Genomic DNA, 24,993 nt, shown 5'->3' with positions numbered 1-24,993 from the left:
AGCTTCTGACTTAACAATCTTATCTTCAAGTAAGCATTTGTTGGAGTTTCTTCGAAAGAAATTTCTTAGATCAAACAATTCAATTGTCCGACACAATTTGGTGCGGGAGACTGGCTTAGCCCAAGGGATCGGATAGTAAGGCACAGAAGTACGTTAAGTACTTTAACCGGGATGACAGGTCACTGCCAAGGGAGCCTGTCCAAGGGACCTGACCAAACTGACTTCAAATCATTTACGAATGGTTTACGAAGGTCCGATGGAATCCGATGCTTATCTCTGAGGATCACCGGCAGTCTTCGAGAACAGAGGTCCCCAAAATGCCTGGCCTCATCCAAAAGGCATATGAAGAGCAATAGCAGTCATGGGCTCTCAGTATCAAGATGTGGACTTGTGACTTCAGTTTTTTAGACAGGGCTCTTCAGCTTCGGTGACTTTTCTTCAGTGTTTATCCTTAACAACTACAACAAACCATAATGATACATCGGGGGTATGATGGTTCGTTATCCGTAAACACAACACAATCGGATCCCAAAGTTGTGATTGGTCTACATCAACCCCGCTAGTTGAGTCACCTGCTCATCATGACATTCTGACTTCTTCAGTGTGCATTCTACTTGACTGAAAACGGGATGGTCAATGGCCTGGCGACGGAGTACGAGGATATTAACTGTCAGATCATCCTCGGCCGGGGCGTCCAGTTTTCCGACTGGGACGACTGTTTATAGCTATGGATCGGCAGACATGACTCAAGTGATACTCCGAGGGACGTCCCTTACCTTACTGGACAGTAACGCCACTAGTGTAGACAAAGGATGTCATCAAACAATAAACTCAACCAAGCGACTGAACATCTTGTGACGCTGACACGAAAAACAGTCCAATCAGACCAACAAATGATCTGCTGGGTTCAACCCATTGTCACTGCCTTTGCATGCAAAATCAATCTCGCTCAACCTACCTGTTGAAGTCCTCGATCCCCTACCCTGAGTGACTAACGTCAGAATCACTGAAGTAGACGGAACGAATCACGTGACATCACCCGGGATGATCAAAACAAGGTTACAGGAGCGTAAGCCAGGTCTTGACAGATACCATTCGCACATAAAAAATAACTCTCTTGAAGGGGTGAATCTCTGTCGAATGCGGAGTCGACAGGACATGATGTCAGATTCTACTTATGAAATCGGCAGCTACACGGTTATTCAATCAACCACCTTGGACCAGTGGACCAAAAACAAACTATTTGAGGGGCACCAATCAAAAATTATTTGAAATCCTGAGTGGTTTAACATGCATAGAAATCACATTAGTATTGGAAAACCACCTGCACACAGGGTCTCGTAAGGTAGTGGAGAAAAAATTCAATGTTTGTATTAGATACCACCCCGGAACAGTGGAGTTGTCCATCATGTAAGGTCACACTGATCGACGTCATGTTGTAAAAGTTCCAGAACCGAGAATGGCCATGTGACAGTCTTGCTAATCATAAAACTTCCGTGATGCAGAGTAGCTCACCCATTTGAATACATAATTAACATGACTGTGAGGTACAGTAGAATTTGGATAAATCCCTCACGTGCGATGTTTCTCGAAAGTACGGGCAGTGCAAAAGCTATCTGAGGATTTATTTGGGCCACTGGTTGGTGGATAACGCGTCAAGATAGTGTATCGATTGAAATTCGAGGGCTACGACTAGCTGAGGAGTCATTTCAGAACGAAACTGGTAGTGAGTTGTCCATGAGTCTTCATCACACAAGTGTCATTTCTAAGGAACTCTCTAGCCCTTTGATTGTTGAGCGCAAGATTTCATCTGTCACCTACGCATGTCAGATCTCTCAATTAACCCGTCTAGACCGAATTCCAATCTGGCCATCGATCAAACTGATATAGGTTCTCCGTCATACAGCAGAGAAAGCGATTCGTGGGAGTTTGAGGGGCGGCAGAACAGATTGTAACTCCTCGTTTGAACACGAAAGTCCAGCAAGCTATTTGACGTTACAAGATAATAAACACTGCAAACACTGTTTTTCAAGGGAAAAATATGCACTAGTCCGAGCAATCGGAATGAAATTAGCAGTCTCACAATACGAGGATAATCGTTCTAGGGGTGTTTTGAAGTTGACGTGCTGTAGGGAACGATTTCATAAAATCTCCACGAGGTCCAACTGAGGGACATACTGAGATGAGTTTACTTACATTCCAATGGGAAAAGCTTAGGCTCTGGAGTCCTTCATTACGTGGTAACCACATTAATGGATGAATGCCATCTGGTGTTTCCTGGATGGAGATAAGGAAGACGGCAGTTACCCACCCGACTAAGTTTACTGGTTGGTGTTTTAGTACTTCGTTGCCAGGTCATGCACTGTTCACCTCTCGCTGGCTTCCACTCAGCATAGGACTGGGAAAAAAGAGCTCTGTGAGGCAGACGGGCTTCTGGCATGCGGAGTACATGTCCCAACCAGCGCAACTTATGAAGCGTGAGTAATTCACCTATCGCGGGTGCTTCCCTGCTCCTAAAACCATCTGGCGTACCTCAGCATTACTAATCCGATGTTCCCAGCAGACCTGACCAATGTTGCGGAGACACCAACACCTTCTGTATGTCCTCTGCGCGTAGGGGCCACGTCTCTGATCCACAAAGCAGTATGGATTGCAACACCGCAGTGTAAACTCTTCTATTGACAGACAAACTCACGTCACGTCAGCGCCATGTATGTCGGATGTTGGCAAAAGCTGCAATGGACATGCTGGTGCGGTATTCTCTCCATATGAGCGATCTCTAAGAAACACCCCAAAGAAAAGTAAACACAGTAATACCCTTTTATACGAAACCTCGAAAGCGACCATCATTGCGAGGCGACGTGTGCACAATATGAACTCTACGTGTTAACAAATTCCTTCTGTACTCGAAAACCAAATAACTTACACTCACAAAGCAACACTCGTGGAGAGAGGAGCACAAGTAATTCGGGGGTAATTTGCTGCTTCATCAGGGACCTGTACCTAATTATGCTGGCCAAATAAAACGGAGAATAAACCAAGACACAGAGAGTTACTGGGTGCAGTTCACACAACTGGTATACATATGTTACAGTAATCGTGTGATTTGGGCACCACTTCATGCATCTGTTCGTCCCCCATTGAAAACATCAAGCTTGTGCGGATTGGCGAGGACATAGCAACCGAAAGACTGTGTACTACACGTTGTACGCCACGGTAAGGTATGGCAACCAGATCAGCTCAAACACAAAATCTCGACTGCCAAGAGAGAGATGGTACATGAAAGATATCGCGTTCCGGGATCACAACAGACCAATCTGTGTCCCATCAGACTTACAGAATATTACATAAATCGATATCTATTCAGAAACACCAACGAAACATCCAATTCGTGGTGGCAGTTGTTTCTATCTAATTGGTTTGCAAACTTTGGTAACCTGAACGCAAAGTTTTCGTACCTGAGTTTTATGCTGGCTTCATTGTGGTCTAAACTTCATTTAAGGACTACCCGAAAATACGAGCAACATGAACGCTCCTCAGTGGTGTTTCTGCAGGGAGCGTGTTGTACAGTATGTTGGTGAAGGTGGTGAATTCCCGTTTAGTCTGTCACACTGCAATCCATTAAGAAATACCGAAAAGACTGAACTGTACATTAATGGACAAAATGCAAATCTACGGGTAAGCACACGAAGAATACTGTGGCTGTCACTCACATGAATATATAGATACTTCAGCACACGTTTGTGCGTCAGAATGTGTAAGGGGTTCCCGCCGATCGGGTCGATCACCGGGAGCCTGTGCACTTTGTGGTTAAGCAACTTTTGTACTGCTTCCAGCAATGTCTTCTCTGGAGTAATACTGATCAGCGGACGTTGATAATCTGTCAGTTGTTCTGTTTGGAAGAAAGCACAAAACAAGATGGGTTGAACAGTTGAAAGTGTAACAAAGCGTATGCTTGTACCTGTGACCAAATTACTGCTGATATGGATCTCTAAAAAAGTTGCATAATGAATCGAACAGAGTACACCAGGTGCCATCGACTATTCTTCCATCAGAAACACACTATAGTGTGCTTTGAATCCGAAATTTTCAAAGACCTTTGCTTTGATCCTTAGCCTGAACTTCATTTCATAACGTCTTTATGCAAGCTGGTACCCCCTTGCTAACATAGATCGACCGAAAAGGAGATCCGGGCAGACATATGAGCACCGTATCAGAAATGGGAAACAACTGTTTCAACCTGTCCCGCTTAAGACAGAATACTAAAACTGATCGACATTCCATGGATTGATCAGCCCCATGTTCTGGTGGTGCTGAAAGCCTAGTACCTCCATCTGTAGCTCTTATTATGCTCACTTTTCAGCTAATGATGAAAGGCTTTGAAACAAATAGACAATGGAACCGAATACAGTGTGAATTTTGTAGTAATCAATAGATGACCGTACTCGGAACGGAAGGATACAGTGAAACAATCATCATTGCTGAATACCGAATGCAGTGGGCAAAACAGTTTCGCAGCCCTGCACGATAATTCGTTTGTTTCTTGATAGATTGAATCAAACTTTTCAACATTCGGAGTATTCGTGAATGTCATCATACTTTGCCTAACCAAATCATCCGTTTTTGTTGGATTCGACTCGTAAGCAAAAGGATCGCAGTTCGTAATCAAAGAGGAACTCTCAGGAAGGCAAAAGGGGACAAACTCTCTCAGAACGAGTAAGACTCCAGGTTGATGAAGTTTTCAGAAAATACGAAGAATGCTAGCAAAACGAATCAGTGTTTCACCTAATGTCAATACAATGTAACCCATACAGTTTCTTTAATCTTCATCAGAAGCTACAGGTTCTGCAAGCCCTTTCGTTACTTCGAATGGTATGCCAGGTAGACACCAAAAGGGTGTAACAGCTGAATGAGTCGTTTTAAGATGTAGCCGAACCAAAAGTTCAGATGCTCGATCACTCTATGCTCAACTGATGAATCCGAATGAGGAAAAAACAGCTCGCGTACTGAGCTTCTCAGGATAGATTCCTCACTAAAGTTGGGCTAGCGGATTTGAGAGATACGCATCTGACATTTCCACTATGGTGAATTTCTGGCAAGCCGTGCGATTGAACTCGACTGAAACGGTCGTAGTAGATACGGCTAATTTCCTGGTTCTGATTTTCCTCCTTCTATGAATCCACTATCCGGTTTTCAGGCTACACCATGTTGATCGCAGAAAGTGAGAATATTTGGTGTTGCTAGATTGCGTGGTTACGGAACACGGTTCATCAAAGGCCTATTGATACAATGGCTCCCTGCTTCGTGGAGTGTAAAACACCGCTCAACAGTCGGCACGGAAGTTCCAGTTTCAATAACCCTGTTGCATGAACAGGAATTCGTGGGGTTTTTTTAGACATGACTGCTGAGCCAGGCGCCTCGGCCAACCGAAAAACCAACTAATACTAGGCTGCCGCGGGCACATGGCTTGAGAATGTACTCAGAGGCATCTTCAATGTCTAGAACTCTCGCTATTAAACTCCATCTTCAACACGACCGAAGCTTTTCTTCCCGAACAAGCTATCAGTGCTTTGATGTCAAAATTACCCACCGAGATACAACACCGTTAAATGGGAGTTCGGGACTGACGCTTCCGTTGGCAACGAGGACAATGAATAAATCTGGTTTGTCCAGTCCGGATAAGTTCGACATGCACCACTCACGTCAATGTGTTCTCTAAGAAGTAACTGTTTGAAGTCCCTCACTGCGGTCGGCGAGACGTTTGCGTTAACAAGATAATGTGAACGTAGTACTTTAAAAACATGTGGTACGCACCTCGCCAAGTCTTAATTTGATGGTTCTCCAACTCGGTCATTGGGGTAGTTGGGGACCGATAATACTGATGTAGGATGCGGATAAAATCGGTGATGGTGAGCATGCCAACATGTCGTTGTTCGTCCGAGTCCCACAGGATAGCCACCCGTACTCCGTTGTAGACGAGGGCGAAGAACGCCTTTTTAACCTAGAATAATCAGTCGAACTCGGGCACCGAATGAGAAACAGGGTTACATTCAAAGTCACGTCGAAGACAACCAATTTGGCACTGAGCGGGATAAGGTCATAGCATGTGTGGCCCTTCAGAAAGACACGATAGGACTTGTCCGTATCGGCTGCAAGCGAAGCATGAAAAACAGGAGTCACTTATGAACTCACATAACGATTCGATGTGAACGTCCGACAATGATTCTGGACCCTATGGAGGTGAGGTAAACGAAAATAAAGAATCGTTACAACAGAAAACAGCAAAAGCAATAAAAAAATTCCCGAAGATTGGGCAGAGACCAGGGTCGGTGAACACAGTTCTAACTACGCGACATTCAGTGGGCAAAACTTGGGAAGCACAGTACCCATCCTTCGAGGATATGCCTCCCAGGAATACCAAAATGCTGCTTCCAGAGTGATGCTTCCCCCTGGCAGGACCGACTTCTAGTCCTTGGCGCAGAAGTGCTAGAACCTAAACCGTATGCGGGTGTCAAAAACAGATCTTTTGTGTCCAGTAGAATAAGGCGTTCATAAACTGAATAAGATTGACTGCCAGTCGGAGACCAAGCCTATCAGATTAGTCACAGATAAAGGAGTAAAGCGACAGGGGATTGTCCAGGACTGTTCGTTAACCTGTGAATAGTACCACAGTTTGAATACTGTTACAAACAAAACACACCTGCAATAAGGGAACAGTCAGTAAGCTAAAAAAAATTAGACGGAGGCTCGGTATTGCCCAAACTACCCGTTATTATTCCTGATAAAGTAGTTTACTTCGTGGTGATTATTAACATGCATGGCAATACCCCACTGGTGCTTGACTGATATAAACCCATAAAGAAGGCACAGAGTGCAAGAATATTTATCTGCAGGGAAACGACAAGAGGGAATGTACCTATTAGCCGCGACATCACTTTTGAACAAGACGTCATCGGTGGGGCCGAACAAGCACGCCTTACGAAACTCACCCAAAAAAAATCAGCACAAAACGACAAACAAACGTCAACTAGATGGTCCAACATAGAGGTAACCATAAACCCGCCGACGGGGACGCTTACGTTCGACGTCCTGTAGGGTTTTTAAGCATGATCAAAGAGAATCAAGTGGAGCCCATTCAGGAAAGCAGGAAAACCTTAAAACATTTTAACAGTAGCTGCGTCGCTGCGCACGACCAATCGTTCAAGAGACATCCAAAAAAACGAGCTTGGTTGACTGGATTCCAGTAAATAGGTGCTTTTGCATGTTTGACTGACGTGTTCTGTTGAGATAAATGCATCTGGACACAGGACATGATGTTTACTAGTCGTATCGGCACACATTCCAACAGAAGGCAACTCCGTGGCTGAAAAGGTGGTTTCTACAGAAATTTGTAACAGTCCTTTCAGTCATCAAGAAGTACAGGTGTTGCGATACCAACAAATGAGATGAAGGCTCGAATCGGTGGGCTAAACTCGGAAGAAGGTTATGTTGGTGTTCGATTCGGGATGGATGTTCGTCTCACAAACTATGAGGAGCGAATTCCCAGAACAAACTTTCAACGTCTACGCTCACACCGTGCAAACTGGAGGCCCGCAACTGCAAACCACCCATGGACTCAAATGGACCATATGGCAAACATGTACCGGTGTAACGGTGATACTACTGATCGGGAGGCACGCCAGTAGTATGTATTGTTCGTAGAATTTCGCTTTGCGTCGATTGAAAAATGGAATTCTGTTGCGGAATTCGCGGGGCCACTTTGTAACATTTGCTTTTATTTGACCGACGAATGATTGGAGGCAATGAATCTCCAGGAAGAGTCGTTCGGGAGAAGATCTGTGTCCAGTTTTTGTAACTAAGATGCAGATTAGAGTTTTGCTTCCTTGTTCAATGGTCTGTAACCGGTTAGTTGGCATTTCCGAATAAATAACTCCGCAGCGAAGGCCTTCTTCCTTTCACCGGTAGAGACCTTCAATTCACAATTGTGGTTCACTCTCGAGTACATATCTTAGTCCTGACTATTGTACTGTATGAATACTCGTATGAATTAGGCGGAAGAAGAAATCACTTTCCGAACAGACCACGACAGCATTTGCCAATTTGCGACATTTGTGACACCGATGTGATATCAGCTTTCCTGTCAAGGGTAGCTTGTACTAGACTGTGGTCCGATTTGTATTACTTTATCAATGTCGAAACTGTTTGACCATCGGTGCCTCCGAAGGATTGCGCGGACCTCGTGAAAACATCAGATCAATAATGCTGGCTTTCGGAAATGTACATCCTTCCTGTAGTTAACTCTACGCACATCAGACCATCTACTTTTCATACTACAGGACGGTTTGCCTCAAGGAATACTTCAGCCAAGTCGTGTATGGGATGGAGATCTCAGGGTGGTGGTCAGTCAATGAATTGGCAGCGAAACATGAAAGCCCTTACCAGTCAACTGAGCTGCGTTGGTAGCTGCTGTCTCCCCGGATGGGAGGCCGCGGGACGAGACAAACCACTGGTTGATATTATTGCGTCACATGGCACCCTCGCATTCAAGCTATCGTCTCCACTGCGTAGCTCTAATTTCTCGCCAGAATTAGCAAACGAACATACGTCAAGTTGGCCACACTGACCGAAAACCATGTAAGAGTCAATGTAGACACTAACAGAAGTGTGGGAATGTATTCCATATGAACGACACTAATTCGAACAACCTCTAAAGAGAATTGGGGTGCGGTCATCAAGATATCGTCAAGTGATTCGGACCGAAGTCTAAACTCCTTGGAGGCGTGGAGATACTTGAATGTCAACCGCGCGAGGGGGGACAAGGACACTAACAGAAGTAACGTCATCACAAATCTTCAGAGAGCAAATTCAGACACATTATTCGGTATTTCACGGGTTGCGGCGAGCGAAAATCGAAACCTTAATTCCCGAAAAACAAAGATGCCTCAAATAAACAAACGGCCCATACAATCGGAATGACAAATGGACAAAAGGCAACTCATGGAAAGAAGGAACACCGGAATCACCAAAACAACAGCAGTTAACTATGCACCTGACCCCCGGAATCGAAGCAAACGTAAGAACATTCGATGACCGCTCCCGAGGCGAGCGATCACTCACAACCCAATTGGGAGATCTGGCTCACCACATATGCCTCAGACGTCTGCATCTCGGCTGGGAGCTAATATATATTTTCTGAGCTGACTAGAAGCTTGGAAGAGCAGGTGATACTCTTGCACCGCTCTGCGATGCATTGAGGATGCGGAATCAACTACACGGCAAATATATGACTCCACCATGCATCGTTCAGTCTTAACATTCAGGTGATTCGAAAGATGTGAAACTGTGCGCATTCAAATACCGTGGTACACGCATTTGCCAATAGATGGATTTAACGGTTCGAGGTCCTTTGAATGATCAAGTTTATCGAGTATGTCGGTGCTGTCCCGGCGTGTGCATCAAAACGTTTGGGTTCAGTACGATAAAGCATCTGTCAGATATTACTTAAATTGACTGCCACACTGAGAGGATATGGTTATTTCGAATGAGAAATAAAGTGACGTGCGAAGGTCTACTGAAACCTGACCTCTTTTCCCGTCCGCAGCTGGAAAAGCCCAAACGTCCCCACGCCAAGCACAGTTAACAAACAAACAGCCATATGACCTACGACTAATTGACACTGCCGAGCTGTTAAATATGCACTCATTAGCATGCAACAGGTGTCCATGGGCGCACGCCAAGACTACGCAAACAGTCCCAACACAAAAATTGTTATGAAAGCGTTTTTTTTCTCGGATAGCTTGAAGTGGATAGTTTATGGACTATACTTCATTCTTGGAATGTATGCTGGCGAAAAATAACCATGCGCTGGGAAGGGAAACAGTTTCATGTGAAAAATACATAGTTACCTTATGAGTATCCCAAACGACCATGTATTTCTCCCCACTTAGACTGGAATACCTCCGCCTTCCCTTGCATGTACTCATAGGCCCGTCACCCCCGGACATTTTGTGACCTTCACATTGACCTTGAATTGAAAATCCGCGCAAGACAGATTCCCGTTTTCACGAGTGGATTCTGAGCATCGAGGCTCACGCCTAGAATCCGAAGATCAGGTGTGGAAAAGTATTTTGTGAGGCCTCAGCCTGTAGCGTTTTGAAGTCGTTGCTGTGCACCAACTAATTTATTACTTGGAGTGCTTCCTCAATCGTTGCACTAACCCTCTCTAAATCCCTCTGAATCCTCCCTATCTGATTAAGCTTTCCTTACATCACAGCTGGCCATCACCAATCCCATCACGGCTTTCTGCTATCCGCTGACAAAAACAACACTTCTACCATCCTCACCATAACTTGCAACCATCCAATATTTAACAGCACCCCCACACAAACCTGGCTAATCTTAAAGTTTGTGTGCATTGTGTGGAAGGCGAGCTAGCTTCCTTCCAAAACATGCGGTCAATTGCTTGCCTTCGGACTCCTGACGCAACATGTGTTCCGTAAAACCTTGAAAAGGCACAGATTCTCATTGACGCGCTCGCATCTGAGATTCGTCAGCGTTAGCATTGATGTCACCAGGTCCCAATATACAGCCCACTTGGTCGCATCCCGGTCGAACCCACAAAATCTGCTCTCCTGACGGCATTTAACATGTTTCAATCCGTCCGCAAAGTTCGGCGACTCCCAATGTCGAAACCATCCCTGTGTTGCCTAGTAATAATAAGATTCAAGTACAAATATGATTATACACGCCCACTGGCATCCCAGACGCCCCTTTCCTCTACCTCGGAACCACAAACAGTAAAGACCAAAGCTGCCCGCACTCGACCGAAAAGACATTTTACTGAATGTTCATCATAGAATGTTCGACAGAATCGACCAGTGAAAGCTTCCTCACGGGCCCCTCTTCCCTTCAAACATCTGCGGCAATCAATACTCTTGGCGTCATTCAGTTGCAAGCTTCCAAATCGACCAAATTTTGGACAACTACACAAGGCAGATCACCATTCACGCATGAACGCGCAGCACCCAAGGATTCACCACTGAATGCCAAAACACCCAATCGACCGGGTCGCTTAGGCACTCGGAGAAATTTTCGTTGGTACCCCTACCGTCCCCGACAACCCCGAAGCCGTACCCACGCCATTCGGGCCAGTCGGGCCAATCGAGCCGCCCCCATTATTGCCTGAATTGACGAATTTTCAATACTCTATCAACGGTCCTTTGGGCACTCACTTATGCCGTCGCACCGCACAATCCTACTTATCGGCTCCGGACCACGTATTTCTGCTCATGATAATGGACCATCCACTTCGATCCCTGAGCACCCATTAATGTCATCACCGATCCCCATGAGGCCAGCAAGACGGAGTTCTGATGAGGGCGGTTTTGCCTACGGAGGCAAAGGACCCAATTTTCAGTCACCTTTTATCTTCCAGAACACAACTACAAGTTGTCAAATATTTTATACGATCGGCTTCCGGTTAATCGACGGCTAACCGAAGACGAGCTGGACACCTGCAGTGGCTACCTGTATTATGGAACGGCATCATGTGAGGTGCGGCAGTTTGTGGCGAATGAATTCGTCATATTCTTGCCATTCAGGATACATACAACCGCCGCCGAAGGTGTCGACCAGCTCTTGAATAGGTGTCCCATAGTTGGGTTTTATTGTAGCAAATGATATGTCTTCGGTCCTGGCAAAGCCTCTGGAGACCCGACGTGCGCTTGTGCGGCAGTTGGAGGAAGGTCACTATAGCCACATAGGCTTCTCCCGATGGCAGTAGATAGCGTTGTTCCGACGTTTTCCGGATGTAGCGAATGCAGAGAATGGATGCAACCAACCATTTTCGGTAAGTTTTTCGGCCTGTGGCTACCACCTGTATACCTTCTTGATGGGGGACAACATATGAACCGGAAGTCCGGTTATGTATGCGCTCGTGGAGGGCAAACAGTTCCCTCTTATGCGTGAAATGGTTGACCTGATCGTGGAAATGGTACGCCAGTATTATTTGAATAAGTCTTTGGTTATGGACAAGTTGGCGGCGTAAATGTGGGCGGCAAGAGTCCTGTTCAGCTGCGATATAATGCTCCGCTACTTTCATATGCGAAGCGCTCGCAGGACGCACGCATCATTTAATATAAATGTATTTTCGGTCGTAGACACTCTGCAATCAGCCGGTCCATATCCCACCGCATGGCTCGCCTGGACAACGCCATACAAGAGGTATTTTTATTCATTGTATTACAAGTCCACAGATCGCAACAGAATCTGCAGCTTCCGTGCCACAGGGCTCCTCCATTTTTCTCATCTAATGGCTCGTTAGTTGCACACCGCCCGAGAACGGGCCGTACACGCACAGTCCGGAAAGGTTCACTTTGGCAATGTGACCAACAACCGTATGGAGAATACGAACGGCACACGAACGGATTGCACCAGTTCGATGCATTGAAGCATGCCATACAAAAGATGTCCCGGCACGCCTAATGGCTCATGAGGGAATTTGAAATGGATACATCTTATCACTATGATAGACTGCAAGTCTTGGAAGGTGATGCCTACATTCGTAAGATGGACTCTCGAGTGACTGCGTATGCATGTTCCATCGTCCAAGGGCACTTGAGACCACAGTCGTTAAGGCTGCCCTATGATAGCGTTGAAACAAACTAGGTGAGATAAAGCTACGTAAACCAAATTAAAGTTTGTGGTGCAAATACCCAGAAACTCCCAGACGGTCGACACGTGTGCTGGAGACTGCACATGCACTTTCTACCCAGAGATATAACTCCCCTGCATGCATTTGTTCTCTGTATTTACAAGTCAGTCCGTTCCAAGCTGTTAGAACCACTCTTGATACATTTTTGTTTTGCTTGCTTCCAAATCCACCAACGATATCTATCGGATAACAAACCTATTCCTTACAATTATTCCCAAGCCACCGCCGACAACTTTTGACGGCCTTCGTTAACCACTTAATCCAGTGTTAGATAGTCCTCATACGCGGGAACCCAGGAAGACCATGGCCATCTTCGGGCAACTGATTGTCAGTGGGCAAAGCCTGCTTTTTCAAGGCCCAGCGTCTGCTATTTAAGGCTTGTCATAGGTGGACGAGGATGCTGCTTCACAAACTAGATGGTGTAGGGACACAGGCTTGGGCTTCTGTGTTCACTGTGACCGGCCAACTACTACCAGTGGCCGCTGGTGTGCGGAGGATTGCGTATCATATCACGCCGACAGTTGAAATGGTGAACATTGCCCGCTGTGCTATGGTGTTCTTCAGGTTAGTCCCAAAAATGAGTCCACATAAAAATTAAATTACCTTTGGTTCCTACCCCTGTCCCATCTAGAAAATGCAATGGTGTGCTTACCACCCGCAAAGAAGGCGTCTTATAGACCTGGACCACATAAAAATTAAATTACCTTTGGTTCCTACCCCTGTCCCATCTAGAAAATGCAATGGTGTGCTTACCACCCGCAAAGAAGGCGTCTTATAATGTTGACCTGGACCGAAGTACAGAATCCCAGCACAGTGTGTCCCAGAAGTCCCTGTGTCCGTGTTTTCCGTCCAAGGATGAACTACTTGACGGCCGTGAGTAAACGCCAAACTACTACGACTAACGCTGTAGAGCGCCAGCCAGCTAAAATAGAAGATGATTTCATATGACCCATCAGCTCCAGACAGTTCGTCTGCTGATGGGATCTCATCCATCTCTTTTTAATGTACTACTCATGAGGTTGCTGAAATTTCGTCGACAGCCCACGACCGGTTTTGCCCACTTTGGGGCTCACTAGGTAGGCGCATTACTCCGGTTTCTGTCAATCTTATGTTCTACTTGAAACCAAATTGCACGGAATCAGCAAACATACACTCATTTGCAAACTAATTTGGTTTTTCGAGAGGCTCACCTGGAACCCAACTGAATCTCTCGTTTGCGATGATTTCATCCATTTCATGCAAGTCTCGTATTTCTTAGGGATATATGTAAAGCATAGCCGCTGAAGATGACGTTGTGTAAACAGACATCTACGGCGTTATATCCGCTGAAGCGCTCTCATTTTAGAATAAGTATTCCTCTCATTATGTATGCCGCCCGCCTCATTGTGATATTTCGACGTGATAAGTTATATTGGCTAGCCTGGATTTTCTGCTGCAATTTCGGCTTGCCTGTTGAACAAGTTCAAACCCGTATACAGAGTTTAGGTCGCTCTATGTATTAGCAACTTGCCCCCATCCAACCCATCCCCCTGCACCTGACCTCCCTACAACAGTGCAACCAGTGAGTCTGCTTGCTTTCAGATTAAACCACATTTTTGAGACAAAACTTGCCATGTGCTCCCAGTTTGAGTTACCCCGTCTCCATCTCCACTTTTGCTCGTTGTGACTCCGGCCATTCACCTAATCACCCAAGGTCACTCATGGCCAGCAATGGTTCTCAGTTTTAGTTCATGCCACCTGACCGTCTTTGATCTAGTCGGACTTCACGTCCATTTTTCCCAACAAGTTTGGAAATAACCTATTATTACTATATCATCGACTATTCCCCACTGTTTATTACATTGTCCTCCTTTTGTGCAATCCGCACCCCCACAAATCCCCCAGTCATGCTCCATTCCGACTGTAAAACTACGATCATGCCAGACGGTATGCAACCCACAAGTTGGGAATAGACCTTATTATTATTATCCTCTCATTGCAGGACGACAATGGGCAGATGAACACTTCTAAATAATAAGTTCGCGCGCTCCCCGGCAATACAGTACAAATCAGCTTTTTATGTCTACTGTTTTGGACCTTTTTCCCGATGGAGATGGACAGGCGAGTTTCGACCAGCTGATTAGGTATCGCAGACCCCTATCCGCGTGTTTGACGCGTGCGTCAGCCAGGTCCGTTCGGCTGTCTACAACGGCAGACGTTGGTCTAATCTGGCTAATTAATCAAATTAAAGGTCTTCTTAGCGCAATTTGCGGGGCATAACGGAAAACCCAACTGTTTACCAACAAACTTGCGCGGGTTTTCGCCAATAATGAACGCAACCCAAGAAATTTTTGCTGGATAAAATAACAGCGCACAGGTGATGTTAAACATAATATAATGATAATGATAATAATATTTATTCCCATCTATTGGGTAGCATACCGTCGGGCATGATCATAGTATTACAGTCAGAATAATGGCATGACTGGTGGGGTTTGTGATTGATGGGAAAAGGGCAAGTGACGTAAACAGTAACCATTAATGAAGTAGACTTTATCACACCTGAGGTGGCATGGGTAGGGATCCAGAAGGTACATGCTCAAATAACAGTTTTCATTATGGTTTACCGGTTTAAAGTGGTGAGTTGCATCAAGTATAAAATTAAATGCTATGTGAAATGTGGAGCAGGTCAAATGAGAGAGCCCGGACGACGGGAACGTGTTTTCTCCGCAGATCTAGCTGCCACACGTGTCCCTTACTTCCCGTGGGCTGGTGAAGTGAGCTGACTCCTTGCTCCGTGCGCACACCGGAGGCTGTGTGCCGACTGTGTTGTGTGTAGTGTTGTGCTGTGCATTATGTCGATTGGCCGAGTTCCGTCCTTATGTACTTCCAGTGGACCGTGGAAAACGACAATGGAAGATCACATTGATCCCTTAATGGGTTTACAGAACCAGTTGTCTGCCAATGTTCGCATTCATTGGCACGAAGTTGACGAGTGATTTTGGGGCAAATAGAAAATGTGGATAGTAAATGCTGATGTGAAGTTGCTAAGAGGAGTAATTAAACGAAGGACCAGCCGTTACAAAAGAAACTGTCGAGCAGAAATTGTTTGCAGAAATTGCACCTCCGCATATTTCGCTTCCACAAGGGTCATGTAGATCCAAGGCTGCTCAAGGAACATTTTCAGCTGTAGAAGTACCTAACAGTTTTATCAATGTTGAGTGAGTCACCTTTTTCCGCAATTTGCGGTTTCTTAATACAACTCATTCACAGTCGTTGGTGCTTGTTGACCTTGAAGATTCGCTAATCCAAACAAATCACTAATGAATCTCACGGACATGTGTTGTATAAATAGTTTTTGAACACTAGCTCGACCGTTGCGTTTTACTTAATTCTAGCATGCGACCAATTGCCTGCCCCCAACTACAATTTGTGATCCATCGGACCTAGTAAAAGTACCTGTCGTTATTGATACACTCACCTCCGAGACAAGTCGGCGTATGGATTGCCGTAAACAGGTCTTAATACAGAACACTTGATCTCATCGCGGTGGTACGCACAGAAGCGGCCATCCTGACAGCAGGTGGCGTGCATGCCTGAGTCTATACTGCTCGACGGCTGCGAAAGTTGAAACTTTCCCTGCGTTGCCCAATGCTAATGCAATTCAGAGCTGAAAACGATGCAACGCGCTCGTTAACCCCCGCCGTTCTGCCCTATATTCGTGTTCTTTTTTGTTAACAAAAAAACCACTTGGTAAATCAGAAGGCGAGAAAGAGACAGTAATGACACCTGTTTTGAGGGCGTGAGGTTACAACAACTAGGTGCACCTTAACCAAATACAATACACCACCAAAAATGTGAAGGTTCAAACGAAGGACTTATCGTTCTGAGTGTGAATTGTAATAGCTCCACCAAGTTCGTTTGGGTGCAGGTGGTCGTGTTTCGTTTGGCAGGTTTCCTGCTACAGGATCCTGGTTGTCCGCAGTTTTTGATGCTTGGGCCGGTCTGTGTTCCGAAGCGCGAGTGATGCGTGTGTGTCTGCTTGATTGTGTTCTGTCCTTATATATAGGTCGTTGCAATGAACGGGACACGAAAACAATGTGCAATCACCTGGTATCGTTCAAAAGGTCATGAAAAGGGATTTGACATGTTGTCGTATTCATGCCACGATGTTGACGCGTGATTGTGAGACAGATGGAACATTGTCCTCCTTTTGTGCAATCCGCACCCCCACAAATCCCCCAGTCATGCTCCATTCCGACTGTAAAACTACGATCATGCCAGACGGTATGCAACCCACAAGTTGGGAATAGACCTTATTATTATTATCCTCTCATTGCAGGACGACAATGGGCAGATGAACACTTCTAAATAATAAGTTCGCGCGCTCCCCGGCAATACAGTACAAATCAGCTTTTTATGTCTACTGTTTTGGACCTTTTTCCCGATGGAGATGGACAGGCGAGTTTCGACCAGCTGATTAGGTATCGCAGACCCCTATCCGCGTGTTTGACGCGTGCGTCAGCCAGGTCCGTTCGGCTGTCTACAACGGCAGACGTTGGTCTAATCTGGCTAATTAATCAAATTAAAGGTCTTCTTAGCGCAATTTGCGGGGCATAACGGAAAACCCAACTGTTTACCAACAAACTTGCGCGGGTTTTCGCCAATAATGAACGCAACCCAAGAAATTTTTGCTGGATAAAATAACAGCGCACAGGTGATGTTAAACATAATATAATGATAATGATAATAATATTTATTCCCATCTATTGGGTAGCATACCGTCGGGCATGATCATAGTATTACAGTCAGAATAATGGCATGACTGGTGGGGTTTGTGATTGATGGGAAAAGGGCAAGTGACGTAAACAGTAACCATTAATGAAGTAGACTTTATCACACCTGAGGTGGCATGGGTAGGGATCCAGAAGGTACATGCTCAAATAACAGTTTTCATTATGGTTTACCGGTTTAAAGTGGTGAGTTGCATCAAGTATAAAATTAAATGCTATGTGAAATGTGGAGCAGGTCAAATGAGAGAGCCCGGACGACGGGAACGTGTTTTCTCCGCAGATCTAGCTGCCACACGTGTCCCTTACTTCCCGTGGGCTGGTGAAGTGAGCTGACTCCTTGCTCCGTGCGCACACCGGAGGCTGTGTGCCGACTGTGTTGTGTGTAGTGTTGTGCTGTGCATTATGTCGATTGGCCGAGTTCCGTCCTTATGTACTTCCAGTGGACCGTGGAAAACGACAATGGAAGATCACATTGATCCCTTAATGGGTTTACAGAACCAGTTGTCTGCCAATGTTCGCATTCATTGGCACGAAGTTGACGAGTGATTTTGGGGCAAATAGAAAATGTGGATAGTAAATGCTGATGTGAAGTTGCTAAGAGGAGTAATTAAACGAAGGACCAGCCGTTACAAAAGAAACTGTCGAGCAGAAATTGTTTGCAGAAATTGCACCTCCGCATATTTCGCTTCCACAAGGGTCATGTAGATCCAAGGCTGCTCAAGGAACATTTTCAGCTGTAGAAGTACCTAACAGTTTTATCAATGTTGAGTGAGTCACCTTTTTCCGCAATTTGCGGTTTCTTAATACAACTCATTCACAGTCGTTGGTGCTTGTTGACCTTGAAGATTCGCTAATCCAAACAAATCACTAATGAATCTCACGGACATGTGTTGTATAAATAGTTTTTGAACACTAGCTCGACCGTTGCGTTTTACTTAATTCTAGCATGCGACCAATTGCCTGCCCCCAACTACAATTTGTGATCCATCGGACCTAGTAAAAGTACCTGTCGTTATTGATACACTCACCTCCGAGACAAGTCGGCGTATGGATTGCCGTAAACAGGTCTTAATACAGAACACTTGATCTCATCGCGGTGGTACGCACAGAAGCGGCCATCCTGACAGCAGGTGGCGTGCATGCCTGAGTCTATACTGCTCGACGGCTGCGAAAGTTGAAACTTTCCCTGCGTTGCCCAATGCTAATGCAATTCAGAGCTGAAAACGATGCAACGCGCTCGTTAACCCCCGCCGTTCTGCCCTATATTCGTGTTCTTTTTTGTTAACAAAAAAACCACTTGGTAAATCAGAAGGCGAGAAAGAGACAGTAATGACACCTGTTTTGAGGGCGTGAGGTTACAACAACTAGGTGCACCTTAACCAAATACAATACACTACCAAAAATGTGAAGGTTCAAACGAAGGACTTATCGTTCTGAGTGTGAATTGTAATAGCTCCACCAAGTTCGTTTGGGTGCAGGTGGTCGTGTTTCGTTTGGCAGGTTTCCTGCTACAGGATCCTGGTTGTCCGCAGTTTTTGATGCTTGGGCCGGTCTGTGTTCCGAAGCGCGAGTGATGCGTGTGTGTCTGCTTGATTGTGTTCTGTCCTTATATATAGGTCGTTGCAATGAACGGGACACGAAAACAATGTGCAATTGGTAGGTATCGTTCAAAAGGTCATGAAAAGGGATTTGACATGTTGTCGTATTCATGCCACGATGTTGACGCGTGATTGTGAGACGGAACGGAATCAATCACCTGGTATCGTTCAAAAGGTCATGAAAAGGGATTTGACATGTTGTCGTATTCATGCCACGATGTTGACGCGTGATTGTGAGACAGATGGAACGGAATGGGGGTAGTAGATGCCGGTGGGAAATTGGTTAGAGGGGTAATTGACCAGAAGGGTGAGCGTTACAAATACTCTCCCTTTAGAAAGGGATCATATAGGCGCTGTCACCAATCCAGACAAGTCACGTCCGGTGTGGTGATGCAAGTTGTGGGATGTGGAACAAAACAAAGCACGAGGGGGACAGTGGATGCGGATGCACCAATCAGATTAGGCAACCGCTACACCTCCTCCTAAGTCTTCTCGGCCGTAAAATACAAAGTCGCCTGCACTCGGCTACAAAGACAGCTGACAGGGAATTCACCCTTCATACTTACAGAGGCGACTACCGACAACTATCAAACGGATCTATCTTACTTTCAACGATCCGTGGATCTGTTTCAGTAGACACCATCAGTGCAATTCAGTTGTAGAATTCCCACGCAAACAATCCCTTGGAAAGCTGCACAAGTCATATTACCGATGACAAATAAGCATATAGCCCCCGAAAAGCTCCCGATTCAAACAACAGCTTACCGAGTCTGCTAAATGTTCCGGACACTTCTACAGCCCCCTCTAGTTCCGTTGGACACGCTCCCGCCCCCGATAGCAGTGAAGCTTTTCTATACCGGGCGGATTTTAAGCTGCATTTTAAATGCTGAAGTTGGTGTGTTATCCCATAAAAATCGATGCTGCAGCAGATCAGCACTATCATGGATTTGCTCTATGCTCATTCTCGCCAACTTGTGGCCTGATGCTACAGAAACCGCCAGCCCCGCATGTCCTGCTCGTGACCCTGAGCCCCCGTTACTCCCCTTGGACACCTGCCTATGGAACCTCCAACCTCAATCGCACCAAAAAAATTCACCGGTGAGATGATGGACGTAGTATCTTGCCGGTCTAATATGGGAACATGGTCTCTCGCTCCAGACTTTCTGACCTAATGACATTCTGCTCCTCTGCAAGCGTGTCCTCAGACTCAAAAACCCGCATTCAAGGCCTGGTAAAATAATCCCCACTCGTTCAAACTCCTCAAACTTTCACTCTTCGCCATTTGCCTACAAACCTCAACGCGCCCCGCGTGGTACATAGATATACCTGTGGCCTTCGCTCCATGCTGACCTTCTTGGCAGAGCCTATAACACATAAACACAGTTACCTAACCTTGGTCCTTATCAAGCTCTACCCCCCTGGCCAACCGCACGCTACCCACCGACATCCACAATACACAGCTGCCTACCTCGCCTTCTCCGGAGCCAAGCGTAATTTTACCTTTACGACCCTTAAAAAGTACACCAAGCTATACACATCACGTGCCCGGAAGAACCTCGAATCCACAACGACCGACGACTAAATCCGAGCCCCATCTGTTTCCGCTACCCAATTCGCCAACTTGTGTCCCACCTGAACATCATTTTCGGCGGCCAGACAGCCCCCAAAAGCCACTCCCTTTTTGCGTCCTACTCCCTCTACACCTGATGATGCGGAAGACGACATGACTAACAACTCTATATTCAGCTGCGTGCCATCCTTGCAAAGCCATTCCTTACTCTATACTGAGCCCGACCATTACCTCATGCCGCGGATTCAGACCTTTAAACGGACTATTACCCATCTACAACCGGCATTAAATACTCCTCTCCGGAATTCTAAAATTTTTCCGTACCACTTCACCTCAATGTACCAAGTTCCTCCAGTACTAAATTCCACTGTGAATGAGGTTATAGAGTTTCCACTTTGGAGGTCCGGATTCATGGGCGCGAAACCAATATTTCAAGGTCAGGTTTTGTAGATTTTTTTCATTCTAACCCATCCGTAGGTCTTGAGCCAGTTTTTTAATACTGGGTAGTTATTTTTCACGGTGCCAAATAGGCTTTCTTTTCTCCAGTAGGCCTAATCAGTGCTAGCCCCATTTTGCAGAGTGTGCCTAGTCCTCATCTACATTGTCGTTCCGTCCAATGTTCCGCCACTGTTCCACGCTTCCACAGTCCTATCTGAGCTACCAGCTCACATATGCAACTGAGACTGACTGTGACGGTCTTACTACAATCCATAGTTCTCCTACTAGCCTAGAACTCTCAACTGCATTCCACAAAATCAATAATTCCCCAACCTGCTTCAAAGTTTCTCCTTATGACGCGCACCCGTCTTCCTCAAAGCGGTCGCTAGACCCCGGATGCTTATCAGCTATCCCCCCGGCATGTTCGAAGAAGCGGTTTAGACCCAGAAGATCCAGCTCCCAACCCTCTCACCTCTCGAATCAGGCAAAGACAGTATCCCAGGCAACCTCAGATTGTTCAGTTGTTCTAACTGTCATATCCTTGCCTCCTCAACCCGGCAACACTCTCACCGTTACCAGTAGGTTCTGAAGTCCTGAATGACCTAGAAAATCTCAAAACCCGTGTGCGCCAAATGGAGAACAAAATGTCCTCCCTCCGAACCATACAATCGATTGCATGCCTTCTGAATCCTGACGCCACATGCGATCAAACAAACTTAGAAAAAGCGTCACTTCTTATTGACACCATAGCTACTGAGATTAGTCAACGCATCGAATGCCGGTATCAAGTATTAATATTCAATGCATCCGATCGAATCCCACTTGAACATGCCAAAACTGCCATCCTGAATGCATGTGGCATGCGGGACACCATATGCAAAGCTCGGCGACTCCGGAAGTCGAATCCATCCATGTGCTGCCCGATAGTAATGCAATTCCGGGATGAAAAAGATGCCGCGCGTCTGATAGCAGCCCGGACTCTTCTCTCATCTACCAAAAAATTCCATACCTTAAAACTTAAAGCTGCTCGTACAAGAATGCAAAGACAGCTTACCAAATGGTTACAAAAACCTGTTGCATCGTCATCCACCAGTATTTGTGCTGACAAGTGCCACAATGCTACAAAAAGCTGTCGTTGTACCCAGACTGCTGATTTAAGAGATACGGTAACTTATCAGCCCACACACGAGGCTGTGGTGGAGAATGATAGCACAGGTTCTCACTCTAGACCTCCTGACCTAATGACACTTCGTGTCTCCCCACCAAAGGGCTCCCTTGGACTAGAGCACCTGCTGTTCAAGCCTCGCGCCGTAACCCCTTCTCCTGTACCAACTCCCCGAGCTTCTGCTCTTCGCCCTTCTACAAACCTGACGAAACCCTTAATTCCTCATAAGCACATCTGTAGCCCCTCTAGCTGTGCAACTCAATACCCTGGCAGGGTCTCTAAACATAAACTACCGCTACGTAATCCTAGACCCTATCAAGTTCTGCCCCTCTGAAAACCTGCGTACTATATGCCTGGGATCCATTTTCAGCAACTATCTACTTCACCACAGCCTTTACCCCCTCCGAAGACACGTGCAGCCCCACCTCTACGACCTTTAGCTGTATCTCGACTTCCTACTCCAAACCTCCTTCAAATACAGCCAACGCAGAGGATTCCTGCTCACTCCCGACGAAGCTCACCCCCCAGAGAGTTTAATTATATCACCAACTTCCCCACTGAACCCTGTCCTCTCCCTTTACCTTGCATCGCTTACCTTAAACCTCTTATTCCATCTCCTCCAATCAGCCCAGTTTGGCTACCCGTTCCCTCCGCCCCCTACTATTCGATGCTGAAGGCTCTACAAAACAGACCCACCCGCCCTCTCAGTGCCCCTGCATTACCCTCTTATTCCCTGTCTCTTAAACACTTCTCCTGCCCTTCCATCCCGCGTGACCTAAATCCCGCTGTTTCTGTTGAGCTACCAGACACGGTACCACCTCCTGACTATGTCGATTATATTATTGCAAACGATTGCCCGACCCAGCCTGCTTCTCTTTGTCCATGGAGCTCCGCTACCCGCTCTGCCACCCAAACTCTGCCTCAGTGCCCATCGCGGTACGCCCCAGCATCTTATTCTCACGTATCTTTACCTGGTCCTAGTTCGCCTACCAATTCGAGAACCCCCGATTCCCCTGCCTCTACTCCATTCCATACTGACCTCCCTGGGCTTGTCAACTTCCTGCTAGCCACATTAGCCACCTCCACCGATCCCGCTACAATCCTTCTGTCGTTCTAATCAACTCCCGCGCTCTCTCACCTAAATTGCGCTACATCCAAGCTATCTCCACTATAGCTCGTCCAACCTTCGTTTGCATCACAGAGACGTGGCTCTCTCCTAGCACACCTGATGCCCTTATCTCCCTTCCGACCTACACTATCTTCCATTCTGATCGTTCCCACCGCCGTGGAGGTGGTTGCCTCATATACGCCAGAACTGAAATGGAAGTCTCCACCATTGGCGACCCCCTACTGGCGATCACTCCAGACTCTGTTTGGTTTTCTGCCTGTCCGGCTAATCCACCGTTCATCCCCGGGAGTTTGTACACGCCCCCTCCCCACTCCATTAGCTCGACTAATCGTCTATCTACGCTTCTTTCTCACATTCAAGCTCTACCTCACCCGAACAATCTAATTGTTGGGGATCTCAGCCTTCCTGAGATTGCCTGGTCTCAACAAAACTCCTCTTTGCGCCTTTCGCCCCTGCTAACCCAACTTACTGTCGAAGGCTGGTTCCAGCTTGTAAGGCAACCAACACGCAGTACCCACTCCCTGAACATTGCCCTTGTCAACGGCTATCTGTGTCCCATGCTGCAGTTGGTCCGAAGTTTCCTGACAGCGACCACTGTATTGTAACTTGCAGCTGGACAAGTACGCTAACTTCAGCTACTCTTCCTCCCTTGACCTCTTTCATACTTTCCCCGGGCATTCTTGAAACCTTTGAAATCTCATTGCACCATAAGACCTGGGACGAGTTCTTTCTCTCTGGTGACACGCAAAACGTGGCGAACATAGTTTACGGCAACTTGCTATCATCATTATATCTAGTTGCTCCCACACGACCTTCCTATGCTTCTGGTTGTCATCCAGCCACACGAATACCCGCTACACACCATAAACTTAGGAAGTATCATAGGCTCTTCCTTGAATCCCATGATCTCTCCCTCCTTATTGTAATCAACAAACTTATGACTGATATTACCACGGCCAAACTAGCCCTTGAAAAGCGTGAGGAATCGACCGCCGTGGCCCATTTTCTACAGCCTAAGATGCTGGGGCGCCTCTTCCGCCGGCGTTGCTTCTCAACTTCATCTGCAGTTTAAAATATTGTGGCCGCTGACGAGAGATCTCTCTGACCCTGCTGACATTGTGGAATTCCTAAACTCCTACTTCGCTAGCTGCTATGTTCCCTCCCCATCGACTCTATCTACTTATTGCTCCCGACTGGCTATGAAGTGGCCACATCTGCTAACGAGACAAGCCCCAGCCTCTGCACACTCTCTGTTACTTTGTCTGGCGTAACTTCGTCTCTCGCCCGCCTTGGAGACTCCAGTTTCCCAGGTACTGACGGCATCCCTTTGCTTATCTTAAAATCTGGTGGCCCGGACGTCCCCACCATCATCCTTAATCTCTTCAATACCTCCCTTATCACTGGCACAGTCCCTAGTCAGTGGAAGCACTCTACGGTTGCCCCACACTATAAGTCAGGTCCACGAACTGCTCTAGCCAGCTATCGTGGTATCCACCATACCTGCTTACTACTTCGTACCCTAGAGCGCCTCATCAAAGTTCCTGTCATGGAATACCTGCTCGCCACCAAAACCCTTAGCAATCGGCAGTATGGGTTTATGGCACGGCGG

The 24,993-nt window shown here is 46.4% G+C and overlaps 1 protein-coding gene across 1 annotated transcript in view; it reads right to left on the bottom strand.

Annotated features, from left to right (window-relative positions):
- The window catches only part of T265_12465 (hypothetical protein), a gene marked incomplete at both ends in the record, with an annotated part of 53,315 nt that extends 43,298 nt beyond the window's left edge, over positions 1-10,017 (bottom strand). Inside the window, 3 exons of the mRNA XM_009163989.1 lie at positions 3,714-3,961; positions 5,815-6,001; positions 9,906-10,017. Coding sequence (XP_009162253.1) covers positions 3,714-3,961; positions 5,815-6,001; positions 9,906-10,004 — 534 coding nt within the window. The remainder of the gene's footprint in view (positions 1-3,713; positions 3,962-5,814; positions 6,002-9,905) is intronic.
- Between the last annotated feature and the right edge of the window lie 14,976 nt (positions 10,018-24,993).

The sequence above is a fragment of the Opisthorchis viverrini genome, assembly GCF_000715545.1.
Source record: "Opisthorchis viverrini unplaced genomic scaffold opera_v5_2, whole genome shotgun sequence".
Taxonomy (NCBI): Eukaryota; Metazoa; Platyhelminthes; class Trematoda; order Opisthorchiida; family Opisthorchiidae; genus Opisthorchis; species Opisthorchis viverrini.
This window is presented reverse-complemented; position numbering and strand designations above follow the sequence as displayed.